At 37.8% G+C, this 25,848-nt stretch overlaps 1 protein-coding gene across 2 annotated transcripts in view; it reads left to right on the top strand.

Annotated features, from left to right (window-relative positions):
• Ofd1 (OFD1 centriole and centriolar satellite protein) overlaps window positions 1-25,848 on the top strand; it is a 52,018-nt gene that overhangs the window by 14,238 nt on the left and 11,932 nt on the right. Inside the window, exons 1-15 of one of the 2 annotated variants that reach the window (XM_051174883.1) lie at window positions 2,913-2,966; window positions 3,396-3,494; window positions 6,609-6,809; window positions 9,383-9,451; window positions 9,534-9,564; window positions 11,298-11,405; window positions 14,044-14,180; window positions 14,481-14,654; window positions 16,323-16,429; window positions 18,798-18,917; window positions 20,284-20,357; window positions 21,715-21,806; window positions 23,061-23,250; window positions 24,387-24,517; window positions 25,044-25,155. In XM_051174883.1, coding sequence (XP_051030840.1) covers window positions 3,402-3,494; window positions 6,609-6,809; window positions 9,383-9,451; window positions 9,534-9,564; window positions 11,298-11,405; window positions 14,044-14,180; window positions 14,481-14,654; window positions 16,323-16,429; window positions 18,798-18,917; window positions 20,284-20,357; window positions 21,715-21,806; window positions 23,061-23,250; window positions 24,387-24,517; window positions 25,044-25,155 — 1,639 coding nt within the window. In that variant the 5' untranslated portion in view covers window positions 2,913-2,966; window positions 3,396-3,401. Of the gene's footprint in view, window positions 1-2,912; window positions 2,967-3,395; window positions 3,495-6,608; window positions 6,810-9,382; window positions 9,452-9,533; window positions 9,565-11,297; window positions 11,406-14,043; window positions 14,181-14,480; window positions 14,655-16,322; window positions 16,430-18,797; window positions 18,918-20,283; window positions 20,358-21,714; window positions 21,807-23,060; window positions 23,251-24,386; window positions 24,518-25,043; window positions 25,156-25,848 lie in introns of those variants that run through there. The other variant, XM_051174882.1, reaches the window with a different exon arrangement.

Here is a 25,848-nt window from a genome sequence, read left to right as displayed (position 1 = left end):
CAGGCACTTCAATCCTAGCATTGGGGAAGTCAAGACAGGCAGATGACGTGTTCAAAGCCATCCATGCTGCATGAAAAAAAGCAAATTTCATAAAAGAACTTAAGTGTGTGAGATATGTTAAGAAAAGCAAATGCACTTGTAGGTTACCCTTAGGAAAAGCAGGGCTTCCAGCACTGATTTCACACTGAAATAACTGAAGATGCAAATCTGCTTAATTTCTATTTTCTCTGTTATAAAGCATGACTTCTCAGCAGCAAGCCAAAATAGACATTAGAAAAATTCCTAGGCATTTCAAATGAAACAAATCTTCAGGTCCTAGCAAATTATAATGCTTAGAGCAACAAATCTACATCTATTGTTAAGTGACATTAAAGAAATCACAGGCATAGAAAGGTTCTATATGCTAAGAGATAGGTAAATGTTATTCCTATTTTCAAAAACAGGTAAAACGGGTATATCCAGAGAAGAAAACATCAACTTTGGTTCCTAGGTCCCACATCAGGCAACTCACAACTGCCTGTAACCCCAGGTCTAGGGGATCTAACTCCTTCTTCTGGCCTCTGTGGGCACCTGTACTCACTTGCCCTTACACACACATATACAATTTAAAACAAAGTAAAATCTAAAATACACAACAAACAACAACCAAAGCTGAATAAGACAGTTTCCTAGCGAGGTGGGGAAAGTGCTGCTGTCATTTTCATTAAATTCTCTGCAGAAGGTACCTAGTTCTGGGAATCAGAGTTTAAAAGGATGGATACAATAAACAATGTGTTGGGAGAAGGTGGGATTTAACAAAGAATGCTCTGGAAACAAACAAACAAACAAACAAAACAAGTGCAAAAGAAGGAACTAAGGGTGTTTTAAACTAAGAGGGAAGTGTCTTTTTGGTGGATAGAGGTACAGTATATTATTGAAATACAATGCAATGTTTAGTAGAAAGGGATTTCACTAGTGACAGCAAAGGCTTGAGAACAGAATCTAATCAGCTGGCATGACTGCCAGGAATTGGTGCTGAGAAACTGTGGTCAGCAGTGAATGACTGTGATCAATTATTCATGTCAACTATGGGTTTAGGGGAGTGCAGTATGTGCATGAGGTCATGTATTTGCTAACTCTGGACTTGACAGACTTATTCTAAACTGCTCTAGAGGCCAAACCTTGGGCTGTCATCCGAAGTTATCGGGAAGCAAACATTCAGGATGGTGGATGGAATACCTCCAGTGAAAGAGCAAGAGGATGCACTCCGAAATCCTTTCGAAGTTAATCATTTTAAGTTAGCGGCAAATACAAGAGAAAACTCATACACCCAAGTTCAAAGGCATTCATTTTTACAGAAACTCTCTCTACAGTCTCTGGAGGGTTGGGGTTAGGTTAGGGAACCAGAGGAACCTCCAGAAACTGCCCCGTATTCCTGACAGCAGTGGTTTCATTTGTTCCACAAATTATAGGCTGTAAAACTAAACTGGTGTTGCATGGAACATGTCTGGTGCAGTGAGGAGTCTATGAATACTACTGACAGATCTCTAATGGGAGAATGTCCCTAGATAGCAGGAGCAATGCCCTCACCCCCAAGTAAAGTTATGTTGGCTTTTAGAGGCCAGTAAATCCACTTCTATTTAACTTTGGGACCAACGACAGGGGTGAAGAGTTCAAATATCTTTGGGCACTGATGTTATTTCAAAACAGTGTTTACAACACGTTAGCATCATTTTAGAACAGTTTTCACTATTCTGCTCAAAAGCTTTACCAGTCAAGGCACTGAAAAATCACACTCTCCCTATAGAGGTGTCTTCAATCGCATCCACCTGCAACCACCTTTCTTGCTAAACTATTCAGTCCACAAGACTTTGTAGTCATCATTTAATTCACTGACTGCAATGTTTTTCCTCTTGCTTCTGGGGATTCTGGTTTCTTTTCTTTCCAATTAAAGTTAATTTCTTCTTCTCTCTCTCTCTTTTTTGATAAAGGTTCTCATTTATGCAGGTGTCCAACCTGCCATGTAGTGAAGGATGATGTTAAAGTTATGATCGTCCTGCCTCCACCAATACTGTGGGGGTTTTGTTTTTCAGTGCGGTGCCTGGGATTTAATCCAGGGCTCCAATTGAGCTACATTCCCCAGCCCTAGATTTTCACTTTCTTCTTTAGGTACATCATAACCCAATCTGACATCGCACTTTAAGCAATACTCCTGCCTGTCTTCCTAGTGTTGGGATTACAGATGAACCACCAGGCCGGGATCTGTATAATCTGAGCTAGGCATTCTGGGCAGTTGGTTCATCTTCATCACAGCACACACACAACGGGGGTTTTCTATTAAATTAAACTCTGTGGTTCTCAACTAGGTGAGAGATCTTTGCTTCTGAGAGCATCTGTCAAAATCCGGAGACAGGTGTGTGCAGGGATGGGGCATTACTGGCATTTAATGGGAACAGACCACTGCAATGGCACTGCAGAGGAGATCTAATGGGCTCACTGACTGACCTCGAGAACGCCAAGACTCCGAGAGCACTGAGGCCGTTTCCAGTGGAAACAGGGGCAGTATCTCCCGAGAGAACAGTGATTAAGCGGCCCCGGAGATTGTCTCTGATGTTCCGAGTCAGGGTAGGATAGAGATACAAGAACAACATCCGCATCACGCGGGGCCTGGGACGTCTCTCGCAGACCCGGAACGCCCGCCCCCACCCACTTCCCTCCAAAGTCTACCTGTAGGGAGAAGCCGACAGCAAGAAGGCCCGCCTCGGAAACCCGCGCTGCCTACTTTCAGCCGGGAAAGCCGAGTCACTCCCGCGAGATCGAGGCCCCTCTCGCGAGATGTGGCCGAGCGACCTGAGTTCGCGCGTGCGTCACAGCGCTCCAACCTGTGGCGGGTCCGTTTGGCCGGTTCCTTGGGCCGGCGGACGCTGGGAGCTGCATTTGCGTGAGCAGTGGAGCACGGAGAACAGGCTACTGAGCGGCCGCTTTAGGTCTCCCTCTTCTGTTCTCCGACTTTCTTTGGTCTAGAATCCCTCCTAGCTCACTGCCCCTTCCAACCTTACGAATTGCGCGAGGAAGTGCGCCCGCTTGCCGGAGTGATGGGCTGAAGGCTCAGCTCGTTGTTCCTCTGGGTCCCTAGAGACAGAGGCTGGGCTCGGAGGTCAGGGGCTCCCTCGCCACCCAAGGCCTGGCTTGGCCCACGCAGTCTGGCCGTAGAGGGCGGGGCTCGGGAGGAAGCAGATAACAATGGCTCAGGTAGTTCCACCTGCCACTTCCCAGGGGCTTTAAGAAAGGGAGTTCCATATTTATCTTCCTTAAAGCTCTGCTAGGCATCTTAGGGCTTCCCGGGAGGTCACTGGACTGACTTCTGACATCCAGGTTCCCTTTGCTGCTAGGTAACTCATCATTTTCTCTTTCAGTCCGCCATGTCCCTCAAGTGTGATGTGTTGAGTCAAGATGAACTGCGCAAAAAGCTATACCAGACGTTTAAGGATCGGGGTATACTGGACACACTTAAGGTATCAGATTTAAGCAGACTGTCCATAGTTTACAAGTGTAACCTTTGCCAGTAGTTTCCATATTTAAATTCATCCACAGCTTGACTTTCTAAATTACTAAAATATAGATTGTATTGGTGAGTTACATTTTGAAAATGTCGAGTTTCAGTCATCTTAAAGACCATATAATATTTTTATTATTTATTGAACTGACATTAAAGTAGCACAAAACATGTATATAGTGAAAACATTGTAATAAGAATAAGTTGCTGTTACAAATCTTGCTTACAATCCAGATTTGACCATGTTATTTGTATGTAATGAAAGCAAAAGGGGGACTATTGTGGGGAAAGGACAGTACTGGGGAGGGTAACAGGGACATGAATATGAGCAGAGTACACCAGTATATATGTATGACAACATCAAAATGAAACCTATTCCCTTGATAATTAAAAAATAATGGACCCAGAACTTACATTTACACTTTTCAGAAGTAATAGGTGGTTTTAGAATCTGTTTGGATGACACTACATAGAAAATATGAAGAAGTTACTGCTTACTGTGTAACAGTTTTGAGAAATGTACCAGGTGTGTTGTCCATGCCCTCAGTCCCAGCATTTGGGAAGCAGAGGCAGGCATAGCTCTGAGTCTGAGGGCAGCTTTGGCCAAATAGCCCGTTCCAGGTCAGCCAATACTACATAGTGAGATCCTGTCTCAGTAATAGTAAATCAAAATTAAATATATTAGAATGTGAATATTTAATATGGATAGCAAATATCTATTAGTGCACTTTAAATGTAGGTAACAGCAAGGTGTGGAATGAATTAATTCAATGGGTTTCATTATAGTATACCTTTCAGAAATATATTTTACATTAAAATTGGAAATTAAGCAAAGGTGGGCCTGATTTCCCACTAATTGTTTTTATTAACTTTATAAAAATATATAAGCCTTGTCTAGAAAATACAAAAAAAAAAAAAAAACCCAGAAGGGAGAAAAATCCTTTCTTTTATAACCACAAACTGGTATGAGGTGTGTGTATCATTTTAACATTTAAATTATATGATGGGCCTTTCCCTATTTCCTCAAGTTGCTTGAAATCCTTGTTTTCAGTGGCAGCAGATTCGTATTGGTTAGTCAAAGGTCATTTATGTAGCTGTCTCCTATTGAATGTTTAGCTTCTACTAAAATCTGTACATGATCTATCGTGCCTGTCATTTTTCTTTCTACCATAGAGAAATCCCATTTTTGAGTAAAAAGGCATGAGTAGGTTTTGGCTAGTTTTCCATGTTCCTTCTGCTTCTGTCTCTTGAGTGCTTGGTTACAGGCCAGTGCCATTATGCCTTGGGGTATGAGCATTTTTTTAGCAGTTTAATCGATCTGAAACGGTTTTTACAATTTATATTTCATAAACAGTTTGGGACCATGTTCCATTGTTGCCCCTTACACCTGTTAACAATGTAACACTGAAGAAAAATCTCATTGCTTCAATCATTTTCTGTTTCATTTCTTTAATTATTAAGTTCATTGTACTTTTCTGGCCATTTATATTTATTTTTCCATGAGAATGGTTAGGGTGATAGTATTTTAAGAAACGTTTAATAGAAACTATTGATTTTTTCCCCCGTTTTTGCTGCAGTACTTTATCAGTGTTCTATTTTAATTTGGCTTTAAAATATCGATGTCCAATTTTTATATAGTAAAACTACTTTTTTTGGTATTTTCATGTCATTGAATGTTCATTTTGGGGTTTTGCCCTTGTGTGTTCTGGCTCCTGCGTATGCAGTTGCAGTTGCATATGCACGTGTGTGTATTCCTGTCTTTATAAGCCATCCATCTTGTGTTTTGAGACAGGTTCTCCCAACTGTGACCTAAGAATACTGATGCGGGTAGGCTGGCTGCTTGGTGAGCTCCAGGTGTTCTCTTGTCTTCCTCTCCCAGTGCTGAGATTACAAGTGTTCACAACCATGCCTAGTTTTTTATGTGTATGCTAGGATTAAACTCAGGTTCTCATGCTTGTACAGCAAATATTTTAGCAACTGACCCATGTCCTGAGCTCTCATTTGAAATATTAGAAAGGCTTTATCTTTTCTGATGAACTCATTAACCAATTAATGATACTGGATTAAACCACTGGATTGATTACACTTCATTAATCTATAATATTGAACAATCTTTTCATTCCTGGGCCTATCATACTCCAGATTAGATTTGATAGTCCTTGACTTCATATCTCAGTTTTGTTTGCTACTGACTAATGGATATCTATCTGTAACCTTTTTGTGGAAGTCTTGTTCACTTTACAGCTGTAGCATTCATTATTAGCCCTACTGGATGAAAGGCAGGGCTAATTGTCATTTTCTCAAACTTAGCTAATTTTTATTTTCTCAGTTCAATGACTGATGTAGATTAAGTTAGAACTTTTAAATTTTATAGAATTTTTAGTGGCTTAGTTTATGTTCCATTTTCTTATTTGAAAAGAATTTGTATTTATAGTCAATTGCAAAGTAATTTAGGTATAGGGTGCTTTTTGTTTGTTTTGTGGGTTTTGTTATAATTTTGTGTGCATATATGTAGGTGTGTGTGCTTATATGTGCAGGCAGGCCACAACAGGCTGTCCAATCCCTTGTCTTGGCAGGGCACTTGGGTGGCTTTGTTGCACGGGTACTAGGATCTAAACTCCAGTCCTCATGATTATGTAACAGGTAGTTTTAACTACTTTTTTTTTTTTTGAGACAAGGTCTTTATAACCCAGAATGGCCTTGAATTATATATAGAGCCAAGGATGACCTTGAATTTCCCAGTTTATTTGAATTATACTGCTACAATTCACATTTGGGATGAAGTGGCAGAATTTTCCCCTTGACTTGATTTCCTGGTCATAAGCAGCTGAAATGCTTTTAGAAAAGTCGAGTTATGGTCTATGGACAGTGGGTGTGGGAGCTAGGGAAAGAAAGTTTTTGCCCAAGTCCACTGAGGGATAAGACAAATTGTGAAGGAAGTGTTTCCTACCTAATGCCCATGAATCTAGAGTCATTTAGAAAATGAAAGAAAGAGTTCAATTAATATGACAGAACTGTGTTTTTCAATTATGAATGTGAAATGTATCTCCTTTTTTTTTAATTTTCACACTAGACACAACTCCGAAATCAGCTAATTCATGAATTGATGCATCCTGTATTGAGTGGAGAAGTGAAGCCTCCATCCATTCCAGTGGAAGGGAGTGCCCTCCTAATAGGTGCTTCTAACTCACTGGTGGCAGATCATTTACAAAGATGTGGCTATGAATATTCACTCTCTGTTTTCTTTCCAGAAAGTGGTTTGGCAAAAGAAAAGGTAAATTCTTATAGTTTTGAATTTTCTTTTGGCAGTTTCTTCCTCTAATAACTGAAGTGCTAGCTACATATTTACTCTGCTTGTCCCTTAACTAGGTAGGTTTGTTTTTTGTTCATCTTTGATTCACATCATCCCTGCACAAATCTGTTTGTTAGATAACAAATGAGTACCGATATGACTGTTAATGCTTTGGTAATTCAGTCTTTTATAAAATAAGTGATGTGTGGAATCACTAAATGTTTTGGAGCTAAAGTGATGTTATAGTTCATGTGGTTTAAATTAGCCTGGTAACCGCCATTTCTGCAATGTTCACTTTGAAACGGGTACTGTGCTAGGTAGGTACACTGTAGGTAGCACGTGTTAAAAGTGATGACTCAGAATGTCGATTGGTGAAGTGATTTGCCCAAAGTATCTTTTAAATAGTATTTTAGGACAGAACGTCCCGATTTCTAACATGTACTTCATTTATATTACTGCAGGTGTTTTCTCTGCTTTGTAGTTACCTAAGGGAAGTACAAAATACACAATTTAAGAAAATCTAAAGTTCCCAACTATAAAAGCACATGATGTCTTAATGGTTTATCACTCTAATGATTTTAACTAGCTATTGTCACCATTGAACATAATAGTCACATTTTATTAATTAATTGTTTTAAAGTCCGATTTAACAGACATTCTCAGAACTTGTATATTATCTAAAATAAAATTTTGTTTTTGGAATACTTTTAGGTTTGTAGCAGAATTGAGTAGAAAATAGTTTTTGTATATTCTCTATCCTTTCCCCATGCACAGAGTCCTACAATATCAGTATTTTTCATCTAGGGATACATTGGCTATAGTCAGTTATCCCAAATTGGCATTTAATTGTCAGTTGAGTCTATCTTTTACATTAGGATACATTCCTGATGTTTCTGTGTTTTTGTTCATTGTTTTGTAATTGTCCAAAAGTTTCAAGACATAACAACAATGTCAGTATTTTGATGAAGGGTTGAACTTTAAACATGCTATACTTTATTAACAACCTTATTTAATTTGTTAGCGTAATTTATTACTTGAGCTAGGTGTTGGGGCACACATCTGTAATCACATCTCTAGGCAGACATGAAAATCCCAAGTTTTAGGCCAGCTTGATGAGTCCAACCATGTATACATAGTGAGACCCTGTCTTAAAACAGGAATTTATTTTTAGTTTGTCTTCTTTCTAATGACACATTTTGGAATTTGATTAATGTGTGTTAGTTATATAACTATAGTAATATATTGGGGGCATAGCATGAAGGTGCTTGAGCCCACAGACCTCCAGAGAAACCAGGAATGTTAAGCCCACAGGATTGTCTTTCCAATCGGAAAAATGAAAATCATACTAATGCATCCAAAAAGCTGAGAATTAGAAGTGATTAGCAGCTAGGTGGTCTGAGTTATCTGTTGGACCAGGCCATATGAAGTTCCTACAGCCAGGACCATAGGAACCAGGCCAGATCCTTAGGCCCTTAAGACAAGTAGTATACAAGTAGTATATCTCTAGAGCCCATCTTCTTGGAAGAAATGACATACACTCTGAGTTGAATTTCATTGTAATTATGTTTCCTTTGCAGCAGAGATTGTATCACACCAGGAAACTTTTTTTTCCAGATTATGTTGTGCTTAAGTACATTGGGAATAAACTACCTGTTAATAGGCTTCCTGAAGTATGATACAGGTTAATGAAGTCAATCTGTACCAGGTTTTCATTCCTATCTCCTTGTGCAGTTTGCTTCCTTGTATGACATCTGCAAGGACTCCCTCCATAATAATTAAACCAATTCATATCATTAATAGTTTCTAATAACATAAATGCCAACCAGAACTTTTTCTTTAAAGGGAAACCACTTAAAAATACATTGTATCAGTGTTCTAAGGGTAGAGCTAGTACAAAATACATACTATAGTAGAAGTATATATGTCAAGAATAGTTGTGTAATTCAAAATATTTCAGGCACACAATAGTCATTCATAGTTGCAGACTAATAAGTCTGGAGTTTATTTACATTTTTAAATAACTGTAAGGACCCTGAAATACATTCATAAATCCACTGGTTCACCAGATAGCTAAGTGTTATCTTTAAAGCATTAATCATTTCTTTCATTCCTGTTTGTATTGGGAGGTTAGTTATTAGATTAAAATTATATTATCTGGACAGATAAGATGACTCAGCAGATACAGGCACTTGCTACCAAGGTTTGAAGTCCTGAGTTGGAATCCTGGGTCCCACATGATGGAAGGATTGAACTAAATCCTGAAAATTGTCCTCTAGTCTATACATATACACCATGACATGTTTATGTCTTCCCAGTACACACAAAAATATATTAATGTAATTTAAAAACCAACAAATTATTTGATCCTTCTGACCTCGATATATTTATTGTAACTCATTAACAACGTAAAAGCTTTAGTTTTGCATTATTAGGTTAATTATAATATTTTAAATTCAAAATGAATTTTAATTTTTATATTCCGTAGTACATCATAATTATTTGAACTTACTGATATACAAATTTGGAAACTTAGTCTTTTTTCCCCTCTCTTGAAGGTATTTACTATGCAGGATTTATTACAGCTCATTAGAATCAGCCCCTCATCCAGTCTTTACAAATCACTGGTAAGACTGTTTTTATGGTCTACTTTGATTTACTACTTATAAATGAGTAATTTAATAAAGGCAAAATATTTTCTTTTAACAGATTTCAGGATTTGACAAAGAAAACAAAAAAGGTAGGAAACTTAATCTTTGTGGAGAATAATAAGATATTTTTATATGCTTTTTCTTATGAAAATACAAAGCGTGTGGTTATTAGGGAGAAGAATAAGAAATTTAATTAGAATTAAAACGTTTGATTTTTTGGGAGCTGGAGAGATGACTCAGTGGTTAAGTGCACTGCCTGTTCTTCCAAAGGTCTTGAGTTCAATTCCTAGCAACAACATGGCTCACAGCCTGTTTTTCCAAAGCTCCTGAGTTCAAGTCCCAGCAACCACGTGGTGGCTCACAACCATTTGTTAGGTGATCTGCTGCCCTCTTCTGTTCTGGCCTGCAGGCATACATGCAGGCAGAATACTGTATACATAATACATAAATAAATCTTAAAAAATACATTTGATTTTCCTTTGCTGACCGTAGCTTGTTTTTCAGTAAGCAACTCTTAATATTGTTTTGATAAAAACCTTATTTCCTCCATATTTATGTTTTGAATAAGTCTTATATATATTTAAGTAAGGATACTGTACGGTAGTCAGGAGCCTATCTAGCAAATGAAAATACACTTTATAGAATATCTACTATTTAGAACATGTACACAATAGCTCCCCTCCCCATGAAAAAAACAAACAAACTAATAACATGAGCTGAATATTTTTGTATATTAGATGTTTCTCAAATACAATTTATGAAGTATTACATGTATTAGTAGTTTCTTTAAAATATCAATACTTTTGGTTTTAAGATTTTCTTTTTTAATTTTATTTATTTAATTTAGAAACAATCTTATGTATCAATCCAGTTCCCTCTCCTTCCCATCCCCCCAAGACCCCCGCCAACCCCCATCCCAGCCCTCTTCTGCTCCCCAGGGAGGGTGAGGCCATCCATGGGGGAATCATCCCCTGTGACAGACCATTTTTTGTTTGTTTGTTTGTTTTTCGAGACAGGGTTTCTATGTATTGCTTTGGAGGCTGTCCTGGAACTAGCTCTGTAGACCAGGCTGCCCTTGAACTCACAGAGATTCTCCTGCTTCTGCCTCCCGCGTGCTGGGACTAAAGGTATGCACCACCAATGCCTGGCTAGACCATTTTTTAAAGAACATATTTAATTCTTTATTGATGGAGACTCAGTTGCTGTTTGTTTTTTGCTATGAGAAGCAGTAAGTGTGCATCATGTATATTTTGTGCCCCCATTAAAAGTTAGTACAGCGTACAAATTCAAAATGACTAGGTTAAAATAATGTACATTTGGAATATATAGGGATACTGACAAATTGCTCTCTTAGATTCCCATGACACTTGTTATCAGTGACTTAGCAATGTTATACAGAAAGTGTAGTCTCTTTTATGTTATTAATTTGCACTTATTTATGGGTTTCTGTATATTTAACATTTAAAAGATATTTACTTTCCATTTAAACTTTCTTCCTGTGAACTTTGTCCATGTCTTTTCCTATTTTTTTTTTTTTTGTTTTACTGATTTCTTAAGGGTTCTTTGACATTATGATGAGCCTCTGTGTATTACAGAATCTTTCCAATATATCATTTGTCTTTTGACTTTATTTTATGCCATATATAAATTTATAATTTTTGTGGTAATAGCAATCTCTGTATTCCTTTTAAGGTTTATATCATGCTCGGAAAGACCTCTTCTTGGTAATCAAATGATGTTGGAAACCAAGACTCATAAAAAGAAATAAAGCAATAGTTGAATGATTTTCTGAAACAAAACTATGTATATTATGCTTTTACAGGTTTTCTTATGAGTTTCTTAAAGGATCTGGCAGAATATCATCAAGCTAAAGAGAGCTGTGACGTGGAAACTCAGACAAGTGCCACATTTCCTAACAAAGTATCCCTAGGTAATTATAGCCTTCTTACTTCAATTCTGCTAGGTATCTTATTAATTTATTTTTGCCTGATTATTTTTCAAACAGGGTCTCACTATATAGCCCTGGCTAGATTTGAACTCACTGTATAGACAGAGCTGGCCTCAAACTTTAGATTGTACTGCTTCTGCCTCCTCTGAATGTGCGTATTTACAGATGTGTACTGCCTCACTTGGCCTTGTTTTGTTTTTGGAAGAAGACAAGTAACTTATTTATCCTACTATGTGATTTCCCTCACCTGGAAAAATGCTACCTGAATGTAGGTGAAAAGGAAGTTCATTTTTGTCTAGAATTGTGTTGCTGGAGGGACCAGGAATTGTCTTCCACTGTCATAATCTATCCTTCTGAAATCCATGGCTATACTGGCCAGTCATGCAGGGATGCCAATTCTTACTTGTGGAGTTTAACCTTTTATAACGAGGAAACTCATCTCATGTCTTTAACCTTATTTTACAGCCATTAAATTAGTATGTGTCTTGGTCAATGTTCTATTATTGTAAAGAAATGCATTTAATTGAGATTGGCTTACATTTTCAGAGGTACATTGTCATCATGGCAGGGAATATGGTGGCACACAGGCAGATGTGGTGTTTGAGAACTAGCTGAGAGTTCTACATCCAGATCTACGGGCAGCAGGGAGAAAAAAGTGCCTCTCACTGGAACTGGCTTGGGCTTCTGAAACATCAAAGCCACCCACCACCAGGAGACATACTTCCTCCAGCTAGGCCACACCTACTCTAACAAGGCCACACCTCCTAATCCTTTCAAATATTGCCACTCCCTGGTGACTAAGTGTTCAAATATATGAGCCTATGAACCAGGAGGAATCCCTATTCAAACCACCACAGTATGTCACAAACTGTTTGCTTTGTAAAGAGTTAGAGAAGCCATTGTCCCATCATTTCAGTTAATAGTTGGAACTGAGGTCTTTAGAGGGGAGAAATTGGAAATTCCCATTTGGGTAGAGTTCAAGGCCTAGAGATTTTTGCACTCTGTACCTTTCTATATTATCCTCCTCCTATCTGTGCTGGCCAGTTTCTATTGTCAACTTGACACAATCTAGAGTTGCCTTGAAAGAAGGATCTGCAATTGAACAATTGCCTCCATCAGATTGGACTGTGGGTATGTCTGTGGAGGATTGTTTTGATCAATGTTGACGGTCCCTGTTCACTGTGGGCAGCACCATCATCTTGGAAGGGGTCCTGAACTGTGTATAAAAGCTAGTATTATGAGCTAAGAATAAGAAACAAGGCAGTGTAAGCCTTGCTTTTGTGTTTTTGTTTGAGTTTCTGCTGGAGTTCCTGCCTAACTTCCCTCCGAAATGTACTATGATCTAGAGTAAAAGCTGAAAATAAAGCCTTTTCTTCTCTAGTTGCTTTTGGTCATGGTGCTTGTCACAGATATATAAAGAGAACTAGACATTAACTTTTGGTTTTGTGTCAAAAATGATAGAAAACAGTTATTTATACTGATGAGCTTACCCATCTTTTTGACTCATCCTCAGTAGTGCCTTTAACTTGTAGGGAGGTAAGGAATTCATTATTTACAAAGGTATATTCTACAACTAGTTCCTTAAGTATAGTTTTAATACCATTAGCAAAATATTATGTGTTACATGCAAAGGAAAGTTTTTCAGTAATATAAAACACATAGATAATTTTGAATTTTCTAGTGGTTATATTTAAAAAAACGAAATGAAACAGGTGAAATTCATTTTAATTATTTAACCCTGAACATTCAAGATATTTAGCAAGTACTCAGTATTTCACATACATTTTTTGTAGCAATTCCTGGAGATCTAGTGTGTTATTTTTATTAAACCACATCTCAATTCAAATTGATGTCATTTCAAATACTCAGTGGCCATATGTGGCTAGAAAGTCCTGGGTCAGGCTGTGTGGTTGGTTATGGCTCATTGGAAAATAATTGAAGTGGCTGGAAAAACATGCTCACTGTTATGCCTGCCGCAAACACTCAATATTTTATTCTACTCCTGCTATCCCTTTCTTCCCATGTGTGCTCTTGTGCATGAGATTGTACTCCATATTAGATTTACCCTCTGCTTCATGGTTATTTGGCTGTTCTGGTTGGTTTGAGGGCTAAGGACCTCCTGGAAATAGATCTGGCATGAGAAAGTCATCAGGACTTGAATTGGGCTTGGTTGTGTTGTAGTTGCTTAACTCTTTGGAAGTCACTTAAACTCTATGGTTGTTCCTTATCTGTAGAAAGCAACAGTTAAAGTACATAGATTTTACACTTTTAAAGTTCTGTTTTGAACATGTGTCAACTTTAATCCAAGTCCAAAGGTGTCTGTACTTACAAACTGAGAAGAGATTAATTTATACTTGTCAATTTATTATCGACATTTCCAAACATGCAGAACACTTGAAACAATGTTACAGGGACTATTTGCTCACATAGATGCTGATGTAAAATTTGTTTTATACTTGTTTATCACTTATCTGTCCACTTATCAATTTCAGTTTTTGAATGTATTTCAAAGTAGGTAGCAGACATCTTTACACTTCTCCTTTAGTATAGTCTGCTTTGGACCTCTTACTTACCTGAGTTGATTTTATATTTCCTAATTGGCTGTGTTATTTTTTAATAGCTGAGAAGTTTCAACTTATCGATGATGAATTTGCAGATGCCATTCCTCACCGTTCTAAGTTAGAATCTTTAGAGACAAAGTTAAATGAATATAAGAAAGAAATACAACATCAGCTTCAGGTAGAAATGTGTCAAAAGGTAAGCTGTAGTTTTTGCTGCTGTTAATGAGAGCTACTCACACTTATCTTCTACTGTTTTAATCTTAGATATATGGGGAAACACCTAACACTTTTTATTAAAGATTGGAGTACTATCTTTTATGCACATTTTAAAATCACCATTGATGTCATTTGTTCACACTTTTGACCAAGACAATAAAGAAGATAAAGCTAAAAGTGAATTAAAGATGTATTTGAAGAGAACATTATTATTAAACCTAATGAGTGAATTTGTACTATTTTTAAGAAACTATTTTCAGTTTTTGTATTCAATTCATAGTTGAAGTATTTTAGAGAAGCTGAAATAACAAAAGTTAAGATGGAAGAGAAAAGAAAATATGAAAAGGAATTGGCTGAGTTCCGGAATGAATTTGAAAGAATTTGTCAAGCAAAAAATGAAGCCCTCATTTCTCAGGAAAAGAACACCCTGGATAGAATTAAAAAGCACCGAGAGGTAATAATCTAGAAATAATTTACTGCTGTTAGTGGTTTCGTTTAAGTTCCAGCAAGGACAGTTCTAGAGTAAAAGTTTGAACTGTAGTCAAGAGTGCAGATAGAGAAGGCTGAGTTCAGACAAGCTCATGAAGACTTTGCTCTGCGGGGCAGAAAAGAAAGAAATGGAGTGAATCTCCATACTGGGATTAGGAGACACTCAGAAAATAGCATCTATCTTATCAGGCAAATTGGAGAGAGAGGGCTTTAGGAGAGGCTGGGAGGTAAATAGTTGCTACGGACTACAGGGAGCAGCTCTTTATAGCAGAGAGTAAGTATGTTACCATTGCAACGCCCAGCAACCTGGAAGTGGAAGACCATACCATGTGTTTGGACAAGAGGTTTCTGATCTGGCTTTGGGGAGGATTGGTAATTTCTGAGCATCCGTTCACCCCTTTCCGTGAGGGTGGAACAGTAGCATTGGTTGAGGAATGTTGTTTTGCCAAGCTTAATTTAATTTGAGAAAATCAGCCTCAAGAACTAAAGACCTTGGGGCTCTGCTAGGGGGTGAAGAGGGCAAAGAGAAGCAGGGAAGAAGGTGAGTGACCCCCATCTTGGGGGGAAATGAGAATACATGGCAGTCTCAGAGTGATCCAGGAGTAGGGTCTGAATGGTTGGGTTCAGAGTAGTCCAGTCACATTTCAGGCAGAGATTTCCTTCAGGAAAACCTATTTGCTAAGACCATGTCTTCAGCCAAACAGGATTTGCAGTACTCTTTTCAGTGTGCGTCCTGAACAGTTGTCAAAATAGGAGTTCAAAATAGGAGTGCTTCCCCCTAGAGTTCATCCTTGCTCAGGCTTTCAGTAAAACCTGTTATCCAGCATTAAATAGGGCCCCTCTACTGTGTGTCTAGCTTATCTGGGAAATGGACTAATGGTATCTATGAGAATAAGCTTAGATGTTTAAGATAATGGGTTATGTTTAGATTAACAACGTTATCTTCAACATAGGTGACTGACTAAATCCTATGTAGTTAATATTACATGAAAGTGTTGGAGATTATCATTCTATTCAGTGATGCCATGCCTTTGGATGCTTATCCACATCTCTCCCTGTTAAGGCTGTGCTGTTACTTAAAGACCTCGCTTCAGGTCACATCGGTGACTTCTTCCCCAACTCACCGAGTGACTCATATAGGTGTTCCTGCATGTGGTCTTTATATACTTCATTTGTGAGATCATTACATTCTCATGAGATTGTTTCTCTTTCCCTCAACCAAATTGTAACATCCTTAAAAATGAGGAACTGTTCTGCTTAGTGATGGGATGGCCCAGCCCATTCACTGAGGAGTTCATCTGAGCCTGCTAACTGAAACATCTAGGTAACATCTTCAACTACCACAGAGATTCTATTCATTACTGACTACACATGTTTAAAGTCTTCCTGCTGAAGGACTTATCAATTTTTTTGAGTAAGGGAATAGGAGGGGGTGTTAAAGAACTAGATTAGGGATGTTAGGAATATAGCACAGTATAGTTTACCATTCATTGCAACTATAATATAGATTTTAAAAGCAATCTTGATTGAAATTTCTGCAAGGAGAAATTGTTACCCTAAATATTTGTACTTTTCATTATGCTTTAGAATTTAGGAAGCAGCATCTGCTAAAAATAAGTGCTTTCCTATGCAGATTGAAACGAAAGAAATTTATGCTCAAAGACAACTTCTACTAAATGACATAGATTTGCTTAGAGGTAGAGAAGCAGAGCTGAAGGAAAGAATCGAAGCATTTGAATTGTAAGTGATACGTTCTTTTTGTATATGAAAAATTCAAGTATTATGTCTAAATTTTTGTGTGTGTGTGTGTGTTGTGTGTGTTGTGTGTGTGTGGTGTCTGCAAGGGTATATACAGGTGCATGTGAATGTGCTTGTAAATGTCAGAAGTCAGTGTCAGTCATCTTTATTACTCACCACCTTATTTTTTACAGGGTCTTTCATTGGTTGGCCTGAAGTTCATTGATTGACTGACTGGCTGGACAGAAAGCTCTGTTCATCCATGTATTTCTTTCATCTCCCCTACCATGCGTGACTTTTATATGGGTATTGGGGATCTGAACTCTGGTCCTCATGCTTGTATAACAAGCACTTTATTTGCTGTGCCATCTCCCCAGCCAAATAGAAGCCTAGTGTAGTAGTGCATGTCTCTAATCCCATCACTTTGGAAGGGTGAGACAAGATGATTTCCATGAGTTTGAGACCAGTTCAAGCTCCATGGTGAGTTCTAGGCCAGCTTGGATACTTGAATTAGGTGTTCAGACCTGCTATATTTACTTGCTTTGTGTTCGAAAAGAAATGCAATAGTCTGGCTTGACTTGTCTTGTATAGAGCTATTTCTCATGGTGTTAATACCCCACCTAATAACAAAACTAAACAAAATTTTGAGGGAGAGTTCCTGGCTGTGAAGGTGACATTAACTGATTTAGAAGGCACATCTTGGGGGAAAGGGAGCTTGGAGTTTTCCTTGTAAACTATTAGGTAACAAGTTGGACACCATGATGAAATATTTCTATCAGACTGCCTTGAGGTTAGACAACTGGGAGGTACTCGTATGCTTCAACAGATGGTGTGCTACCTTCTGTTATCAGACTCAATAGTTTCATACATGTAGCAGACTCCAGGCATCCTGACCTGCTCCACTTACCTACTTTGCACTACAGTAAGGAAATCTAGTCTAATTTGGCTTGTCGTGGAAACATTTCTCATGATGGGGGAAGGGGTGCTATTTAACTTTTTCTAAGTGCTCAGGATGCTTCATCCTTTAGCTTTTACCTGGGACTGCCAGCAAGCTCACCGTCTGTAGTGTGTATATATAACCTTTTTCCCCAATTAGAATCAGCTGTTAGCACTCAATAGGTACTCTAGGAGTCTAGTACATTAAAGAAATTGTCACTGTCTTCATTGGTGTTGTTTTCTCACTTCTATAGGCCCAGATCATTTGATTTCTTCTCTACCCATTTTTTTTTACCTCCACTCCTGCCTGCTCTGTCCTAAGCATTCCAGTCAATTGACTGTACTTTCCAGGTTAGCCAGCAGAGGGTGCTGGTGTCAACACCTGGAGCTTTTACCCAGTTCTTGGACCTGTGAGCTTTGGGGTAGTTCTTACTCTGCAGCACCTGGAAAGTGGAGAACTGCTAGTACTGCTCATCTAGTCTCACTATGAAGACCTTGTTGAGCAAGGATATGACTTCTTATCTCCGTGTGTCCCTCCTTCCTTCCTTAACTCCCATCCTCCATTCCTTCTCTTCAGTGCTAAAAGCAGATCTTCAACTTTTATTATCTATGGGCTAGTGAATTTAGATCCAACAGTTTTAATAGGATATATATATATATATATATATATATATATATATATATATATATATATATTAATATTAAAACCGGTTGGATATGTAAGATAACTTTTTTTTGTGCTTTTGTAACATAATTCTTTACCTCTAAATTGTTACTACTTACCATCTATAACTAGATTTTTTTGTTTTGTTTTAGCTTGAAATAGAGTTTTTTTTTTTTTTTAAACCCTGGCTAACCTGAAACTGATTATGTAGACCAGGCTGGCCTTGAACTTGCAATGATCCTTCTGCTTCTGCCTGTCTAGTGCTGGGATTATATGCATGGGCACTGTGGTCATGATGTAACCGGTTTGCTTGTTTTGTATAGGTGTTTAATCTTAAACTCAATCTTTTTATTGATGTGTGACGGTGAGTGTGTGCCACAGCAGTGAACACATGGAGGTTAGAGGACAACTTATGAGAGTCAGTTCTTTGATTTTACCATGTGGATATGGATCCTGGGGCTGGAACTCAGGCTTGGCAGCATGTTCCTTTACACTACCCTCCTAGCCAGTTTTTAAGTGTTAATTAGCTCCTATAAGAAACTACTTTGGCCTTGATTCCTTCCTGCTTCCTTAAGGCAGATGCCCCTGTCCTGCTCTCTCCCTAGTTCTGATATACTGCAACTAGGTCAGTTTGTAAAATGTAGGAAGACTTCTATCTCTCTTACTTCCTATTAATACAGTTATATACATTTCAACCTGTTTTTTCCAATTTGTTATATTAAATATTGTACTTTGTTTATTTAATATATTTTTTGTTGTTGTTCATTTCAGGACCCAGAAGCTCCAAGAAGAAAAAAATAAAAGTGAGGCTGAGGCACTTCAGAGACGGGAACAGAATCTAAAGAACATTGAGGAAACCTATGATCAGAAGCTCAAAACTGAACTTTTAAAGTAATTGTTTGGCATTTTTAAAGAAGTAATATGTTTGAATTAAGTTGGTGAAAATGTGACCAAAACTGATAATGCATGTAAGGCTAATATTTACATGACAAAGCTTAGTGTTTGAACAAAAACTTTTTTCTATGACAGTCAAACATTTTGGATGAATACTTGAATTAAGATGGCTTTAAATTATCCAATGTAGAGAATTACATCAACTGCTTTTATTCATAGCTTTTCTGGCTGTGGGGGCTTGAGATATACTTTAACTTTACATATGTAAATATGTATTATATTGTATATTTATTATCTTTAACTTTAGGGCATCATATGACTTGCTTAACTTGCGTAGCAGATTAGCTGTAAAATCAGAATTCCAATCACATTATTCATCTTTCTCATGTTGCCACTGAGATGAATGTCAATAACAATTTACAAATTACTTAAGATTGAATTTGATCATGAACATGTATGTGCTTTATAAAGCCAGAATCAAAAAGGAACTAAAGTGACCTATATGAAGCAAAAGGTGTGATATAGGGAAAGGAAAATATGACAGCTATGGTTACTTTGGTCCACCCTCTTTCCTTCCTGCCTCTTGCTATATGGTTCAGGTTGACTCGAAATTCTTGACTCTCCTGCTCCAGGCTTTCAAGTTCAGTGATAGCAGATGTGTGCCATCATACCCAGGTATTTTAGTTTTTCTCTAGTCTAAATTTTATGTGCCAGTGATTAGAATCTCAGAGCAAAGACAATTGTATGCCAGCTTTTCTAGTGGCAGCTATACGTGTTCCACCTAATAACTTTTAATATTTGTGTTTGGTTTCAGCAAATGGGTGGAAGATGTTCATCACAGGAGGGTTTGTCTTTATTTTCACCCATCTCTGATTAGTGATAACTGAAGAAAATAAGTAAAATTCCATGGAAACATCTCTTTTGCTATTACTGACGTGGATAAAATAACAGTAGGCTCTCAATTGTACATGGAAGAGCATAAGTTCTTATCCTGGTTGGGGTTGGGGAGATTGTGCAGGCAGAGAATCTGTTGTGTGCTAGGTATGCTTTGCTTTGTTTCCTTTAATGCTCTCTGTACCAGTTGAGACCAATGGAGAAATAGTTGTTTTCAGTAACCCTGTGATAACACCCTTCATTTTGTGTGATTGAGTTTTGGGGCCACAATTACAGGTTGGAGGCAGGGTTTTACTGGACCTTTGATGTTCAGAATTCAGTTGCCTGCCCTTAGAACAGAGACTTTGAAGTTTCTCCTCAGCCGTGTTGACACTCTTAGGTATGCTGGGCCACATATAAGGTCCTTAGGGTTAGAGGTCTTTTTTCAGGGAGATGGCAAGAACCTCATTTTAGTCTTTCTGATTCTTAGATACCAGCTGGAACTAAAGGATGACTACATCGCTAGAACAAATAAACTATTGGAAGAAGAAAGGAAGAATAAAGGTGATATGGGTGGCTGCCTTATTTTAATTCTGATACAGGTTAATAAGTTGCCTCCTAAGTTGTATCTATTGTATATTCTTAAATAAGCTTTCACTTTTTTTGAGACAGGATTTCTCTGTGGCTTTGGAGCCTGTCCTGGAACTAGCTCTTGTAAACCAGGCTGGTCTCAAACTCACTGAGATCCACCTGCTTCTGCCTCCTGAGTGCTGGGATCAAAGGCGTGTGCCACCACCACCCGGCTAGCTTTCACTTTTTACAAAACATTAATTTACATATTATTTGTCAGAGGGAGGGGTGTGCTATGGTATGCATGTGAAGGTCAAAGGACTTAGGGAACTTGTTATTTTCCTTCTACCATGGGGATCCCTAGCATTGAAATGGATTGTCAGACTTAGCAGCGTTTTTACCCACTAGTCCATTTCACTGGCTTTTCACTTATTTTTTTAATATTTATTTTTATTTTATGTGTGTGGGTGTTTTGCCTGCACATATGCCTGAATACCATGTGCATGTGGTGCTTGTGGAGGCTAATAGAGAGAGACAGATCTCCTGGAGCTGGAGTTACAGATTGTTAACTGCCCTGTGGGTGCTGGGAATTTAGCCCAGGTCCTCTGAAAGAGCAGCCAGTGCTCTTAAGCACTGAGCCATCTCTCCAGCCCCACTATAGAAAATTTTACTTTTTCTGTCCTCTATGACCAGGTTTCATAGTTCTTTTTTTCTTACATGTCTTTATACTTCCTAAACTCTCAAGTTTACATTGACCTGAGACACTGAAAGTTGAATAACTTTTCAATTTTCAGATATTTTGCATTTTAATATATTCATAGGAAGTTGTATAAAGAAAATGAATTTTGGAAATTTCAAACATTTTTTGAAGTAAACTGGAGCTGTTTACTTGCTATTGACTAGATACCAACTCTGTGGCTCCTTTTGCTCATGTCTTGTAGAAGCAGATGCATCTCTTGTAGATTAGCACTATTGTGTATTTAATTTATTAAATTTTCTTCTGATATTATCTGTATAGACTTGTGTTATACGGTGGAAAAACCTACCGAAGAAAAACAGACATCTTTGCTTTTTATGGAAAGTAGGCACTGTTAGTAGGCTCATGTCCTTCCCAGATAGAATAACTGGTTTGCATGTACTAGGAATTTCACCACACATATGGCATATGTAATTTGTCACACAGTGGGAAATGGGCTTTATTTCTTATTTGCTCACTCAACTTTTGACTTATATACTTGTTGCTTTAGACTATGAAACAATGGTGATTAGGTCTCATAGGATGGCCATAAATTATTAAATGTCTTTTTGTTCAGTAGGAAATAATTATTTAATTGTTTCTTTTATTCCCTAGAAAAAACTATTCATTTGCAAGAGGAACTCACAGTGATTAATTCCAAAAAGGAGGAACTCAGTAAATCTGTAAATCGTATTAAAGAAGTTGAGGTAATTGTTAAACCCATTTTTTTAAGTTTCCTTAATGACATTAGAGTTAATACTACTTTTTATTTACAGAGAACATTGGGGTATTTTGAGATTTATTTTTATTTTATGTTCATAGTAATTTTGCCTGTGTGTACAGTGCCTGTGGAGAGCAAGAGAGGGCATAAGATCCCCTGGTACTGGAGTTACAGAGAGTTCTTAGCTGTCATGTAGGTGATGAGAATCAAACCCAGGTCTTTTGGAAAAATAGTCAGTGCTCTTAACACTGAACTGTCCATCCCTGGGACTTCCTTGTAATGAGCTTGGACTGATTACTTTATGGCTAAGAAGGTGATAGCTGAAGTTAATTCAGTAGGTTGTAATTTCAAGCAAAGGCACACAGAGACATTTAAAAAAAAAAAAAAAGCTTGTATCTAAGAGTCCTGCTGCTAAATCATGTCTCCCTCCCTTACTGCTTATGTGCCATTTGGCAAATTCTGTGAGTGAATCTTGGTGCTATTTCTAACAATGCATGATTGTTGGGTGAACTACTCGTAACAGATGACCAGTATATCTTAGCTTCTATCTTATTAGCCTTTGCTATTCCATTGGTAGCAATTAAAAATTTCTATCACATCATTCTCTTACAGATATAGACAACGTAAGGTAAAGTTTTTACATGCCACTGGTACTATACTGTCTTTAGTGGTATGCTTGCGTCATGTAATGGACAAAACTAGAACTTTAAGATAATTAAAGGAGATTGTAGCTGGGTGTAGTGCTGCACATATCATCTAGGAGGCAAGCAGATCTCCAAGTTCCAGGCCAACCAGGGCTAAGTGATACTGTCTAAAACAAACTGAAGTAGATACTATAGGTGGAATTTACCTGTGCAGCCATGAGATTTGTGTAGCCTTTCAGATTCAGATATGGGACACATAAGACTAAGAAAATGAAAGCAACTCACAGCAATAGAGATTTGCTTCCACCTTTTATCTGTTCATGTTTTTTAAATGTCTTGTTAAGTTGTGCAGTTGTATTGGTGACATTTGGGAATTAATTCCAAATTGCATTCACCATACACTCTTTCTTTACTTTGTAGGACAAAGGGCTATTGAAATAGGTTCTGAGCTTTCCCTGGTTTATCACCAGTGCAGAGAGCCTGACTTCTGTCTCATAGTCACCGTCATGTATTCATTTATGGTGCTTAGATTCAGAAGGCCTTCCAGCAGTGCTGTGAAAGTTATTCAGATATAAGTTTTCCTTTTTCAATTTTAGCTGGAGCTAGAGTCTGTCAAAGCTCAGTTTTTGGCAATGTCAAAACAAAACCACTTGCTGAATGAAAAGGTGAAAGAGATGAGTGATTACTCACTACTGAAAGAAGAAAAAGTGGAGCTTCAGGCACAAAATAAATTACTTAAACAGCAACTGGAAGAGAATAGGAATGAGAACTTACGTCTCCTAGACCGTATGTCTTTTTTTTTTTTTTTCTGATCTGCATGTTTCTGTAACTTACATTAGATCAGGATTATAGAACCGTTTCCTATCTGTAAAGGGGGGCTTGCATTGGGATAATCTTTTACGGTCCTTATATTGGAGTTGCTTCCTTTTTGTTTGCTGTTGCATAATTCGTAATTTTATTTTAAGTAATATTTGTTAAATAACTGCCTCTGTGGGTGGCTTCAGGGTTCATGCCCTCTGACTGTTGCCTCAGTTGTGCCAGGAAGCACTTGGAGCAAGGCAGGAGGTTGAAATTATAGTTATATTTATTCTTAGCCTTGGTCTCCAGTTACAGCAGTCTGGACTCACTGTGCCTCCCAGGCACACTAGTGCTCTGGGCCTGTGCCTACTCATTGTACCTCTGGAAATTTCTCCCTCTCCTAAGAGTACTAGTCCAAAGGGATCAGTAACATTGTGACTCTGTTTCTACTGCACTGTCCTTTATGATCACCCTACATAAGGCACAATTTATTAACGGGGCTCTTAGGTGACCCAAATGAAGTGCACCATCAGCCTTATTTGTGTAGCCCGACTGCCATGGGCTGCTGTTCAGATGGGATGAAACCAGGAACAGCCACTGACAGGTGACAGCTGGGGAGCTTTCTTTTTTCTTTTTCTTTTTTTTCCCCCTACTTTTTAAAAAATTTATTTATTATGTATACAGTGTTCTGTCTGCATGTATCCTTCAGACCAGAAGAGGGCACCAAATCTCACTACAGATGTGAGCCATATATGGTTGCTGGGAATTAAACTCAGGACCTCATGAAGACCAGCTAGTGTTCTTAACCACTGAGCCATCTCTCCAGCTCGGGGAGCTCATTCTTAAAATACTGTCTGCATGTGGTAGGAGAAATAAATAGGCTATTAAGTTAAGAATTTGAAAGAATTACTTAAAGAGCTCCTGGAGGAATAAAGTTATTATTACCATGAATTAAATTATTTTATTTTGAAATTTATTCTTAGGCCATTTAATAGAAGTGGTAGAATATTAATTACATGAACAAAGAAAACTATTTTAAACCCTTTATCTGCTCTTTAAAAGGTGAAATTAGCAAATAATAGCTAGGAATATTTTCCTTTTCTTTTTTTCTTAAATCTTCTTAGGCATAACTCAGCCACCTCCTGAGCTTTTGGTTTTTCAGAAAGAATTACAGAAAGCAGAACATGCTATAGCACTGGAGCACAAGGAGTTTGAAACTCATAGGCAAGCTCTGCAGAAACAGCTGCAGAATGAAGTGAGTATTGTCCTTATTTCATGTGGTATTATGTCAGTCCACTTTGTAGTAATTAAAGAAACTTTATACATGTCACATATTTCTAATAGCAATAGCACTAAATAGGAAGCAAATTCATTTACACCTAAACTTTTCAGAGGGCGATAATCACCACCATGAGTCTCTTGATGCCTGCTTTGTGGCATACACATATCCTCTGTGTCTCTGTAATTTCTGCCTTTGTGCAGTAGTATAGCTAGCTGTTTTTAGACTGGCACTCACATTTAATTCCACTACTCAGAAGGCAGAGGCAGATGTATCTTTGTGAGCTTTAGGGCAGCCAGGGCTTCACAGAGAGACCCTATCTCAAAAAACAAAACAAAACTTGTTTGGGTGTTGTTGTTTTAATAGAGGACATCCTATTGGTTGCTGGTGTAAAAGCTTTGTCAAATTGGCAAAACGAAAAATATAAGCACAATAAGAGAAAATTTCTTTTTGAAGCAAGCCGTAATTGTTTTGTATTTGTTTTTCTTTGGATCTTTTTCAGATTGAACATTCTACACAGTTAAAGGCCCAGATATTAGAATATGATGCTTCTGTTAAAAGATTAACCATTCAGGTTACTGATTTAAAATCACAGCTTAAACAAACTCAGACAGGTTGGAGACTTTTTTAAAAATAAATTGCTTATTAATTGTGTGTGTGTGAATGTGTGTGTGTGTGTGTATGTGTTTGTAAGAGAGAAACCAACACAGAGCACCATAACACTGTGACACTCAAGTTGAGGCCACAAGACTTACTAGAATTTGGTTTTCTGTCTCTTCTTCCACTTTGCTGAGGCAATGTATTTCTTGTTTTGATGGCTGCACTACTTACCCCAGGCTAGCTAACCTGTGAGCTACCTGCTCATTGTCTTGCTGTTCTTACCTCTCCCATCTTGCCATAGTAATGTAGATGTGTACTACTACACCCTACGCTTTATTAAATTCTTTGAATAGTTCATAGATGTATATAGTATATCTTGATCATATTTGCCCTACTCCTTTCTTGCTTATCTCTCCTGTCGGTATATCTTCCTTTCAGCTTCGGTCCTCTTTATTCCCCCCAAATCAACGTTTTATTTCTTTTTTGGATGACCTTGATAAGGCTAACAGGTTTTCCCGTATTTTTATATAGTCTTTACTATACCTGTGTATAAATACATAAGAGAAGCAGGATAGCTGAGTGCTAAGAAAATTGCTTTCAGAATTGGAGACCTGTTTTTGTTTGGGCCTTCAGTTGAAATTGTTTGATCTTGGGCATAACACCATCCTCAAGTTCCTCATTTATAATGGGGATAAAGATTCCTATTG

The sequence above is a fragment of the Phodopus roborovskii genome, unplaced genomic scaffold (assembly GCF_943737965.1).
Source record: "Phodopus roborovskii unplaced genomic scaffold, PHOROB, whole genome shotgun sequence".
NCBI lineage: Eukaryota > Metazoa > Chordata > Mammalia > Rodentia > Cricetidae > Phodopus > Phodopus roborovskii.
Note: the sequence above shows the minus strand (reverse complement) of the source record. Positions and strands in the feature narration are given on the sequence as shown.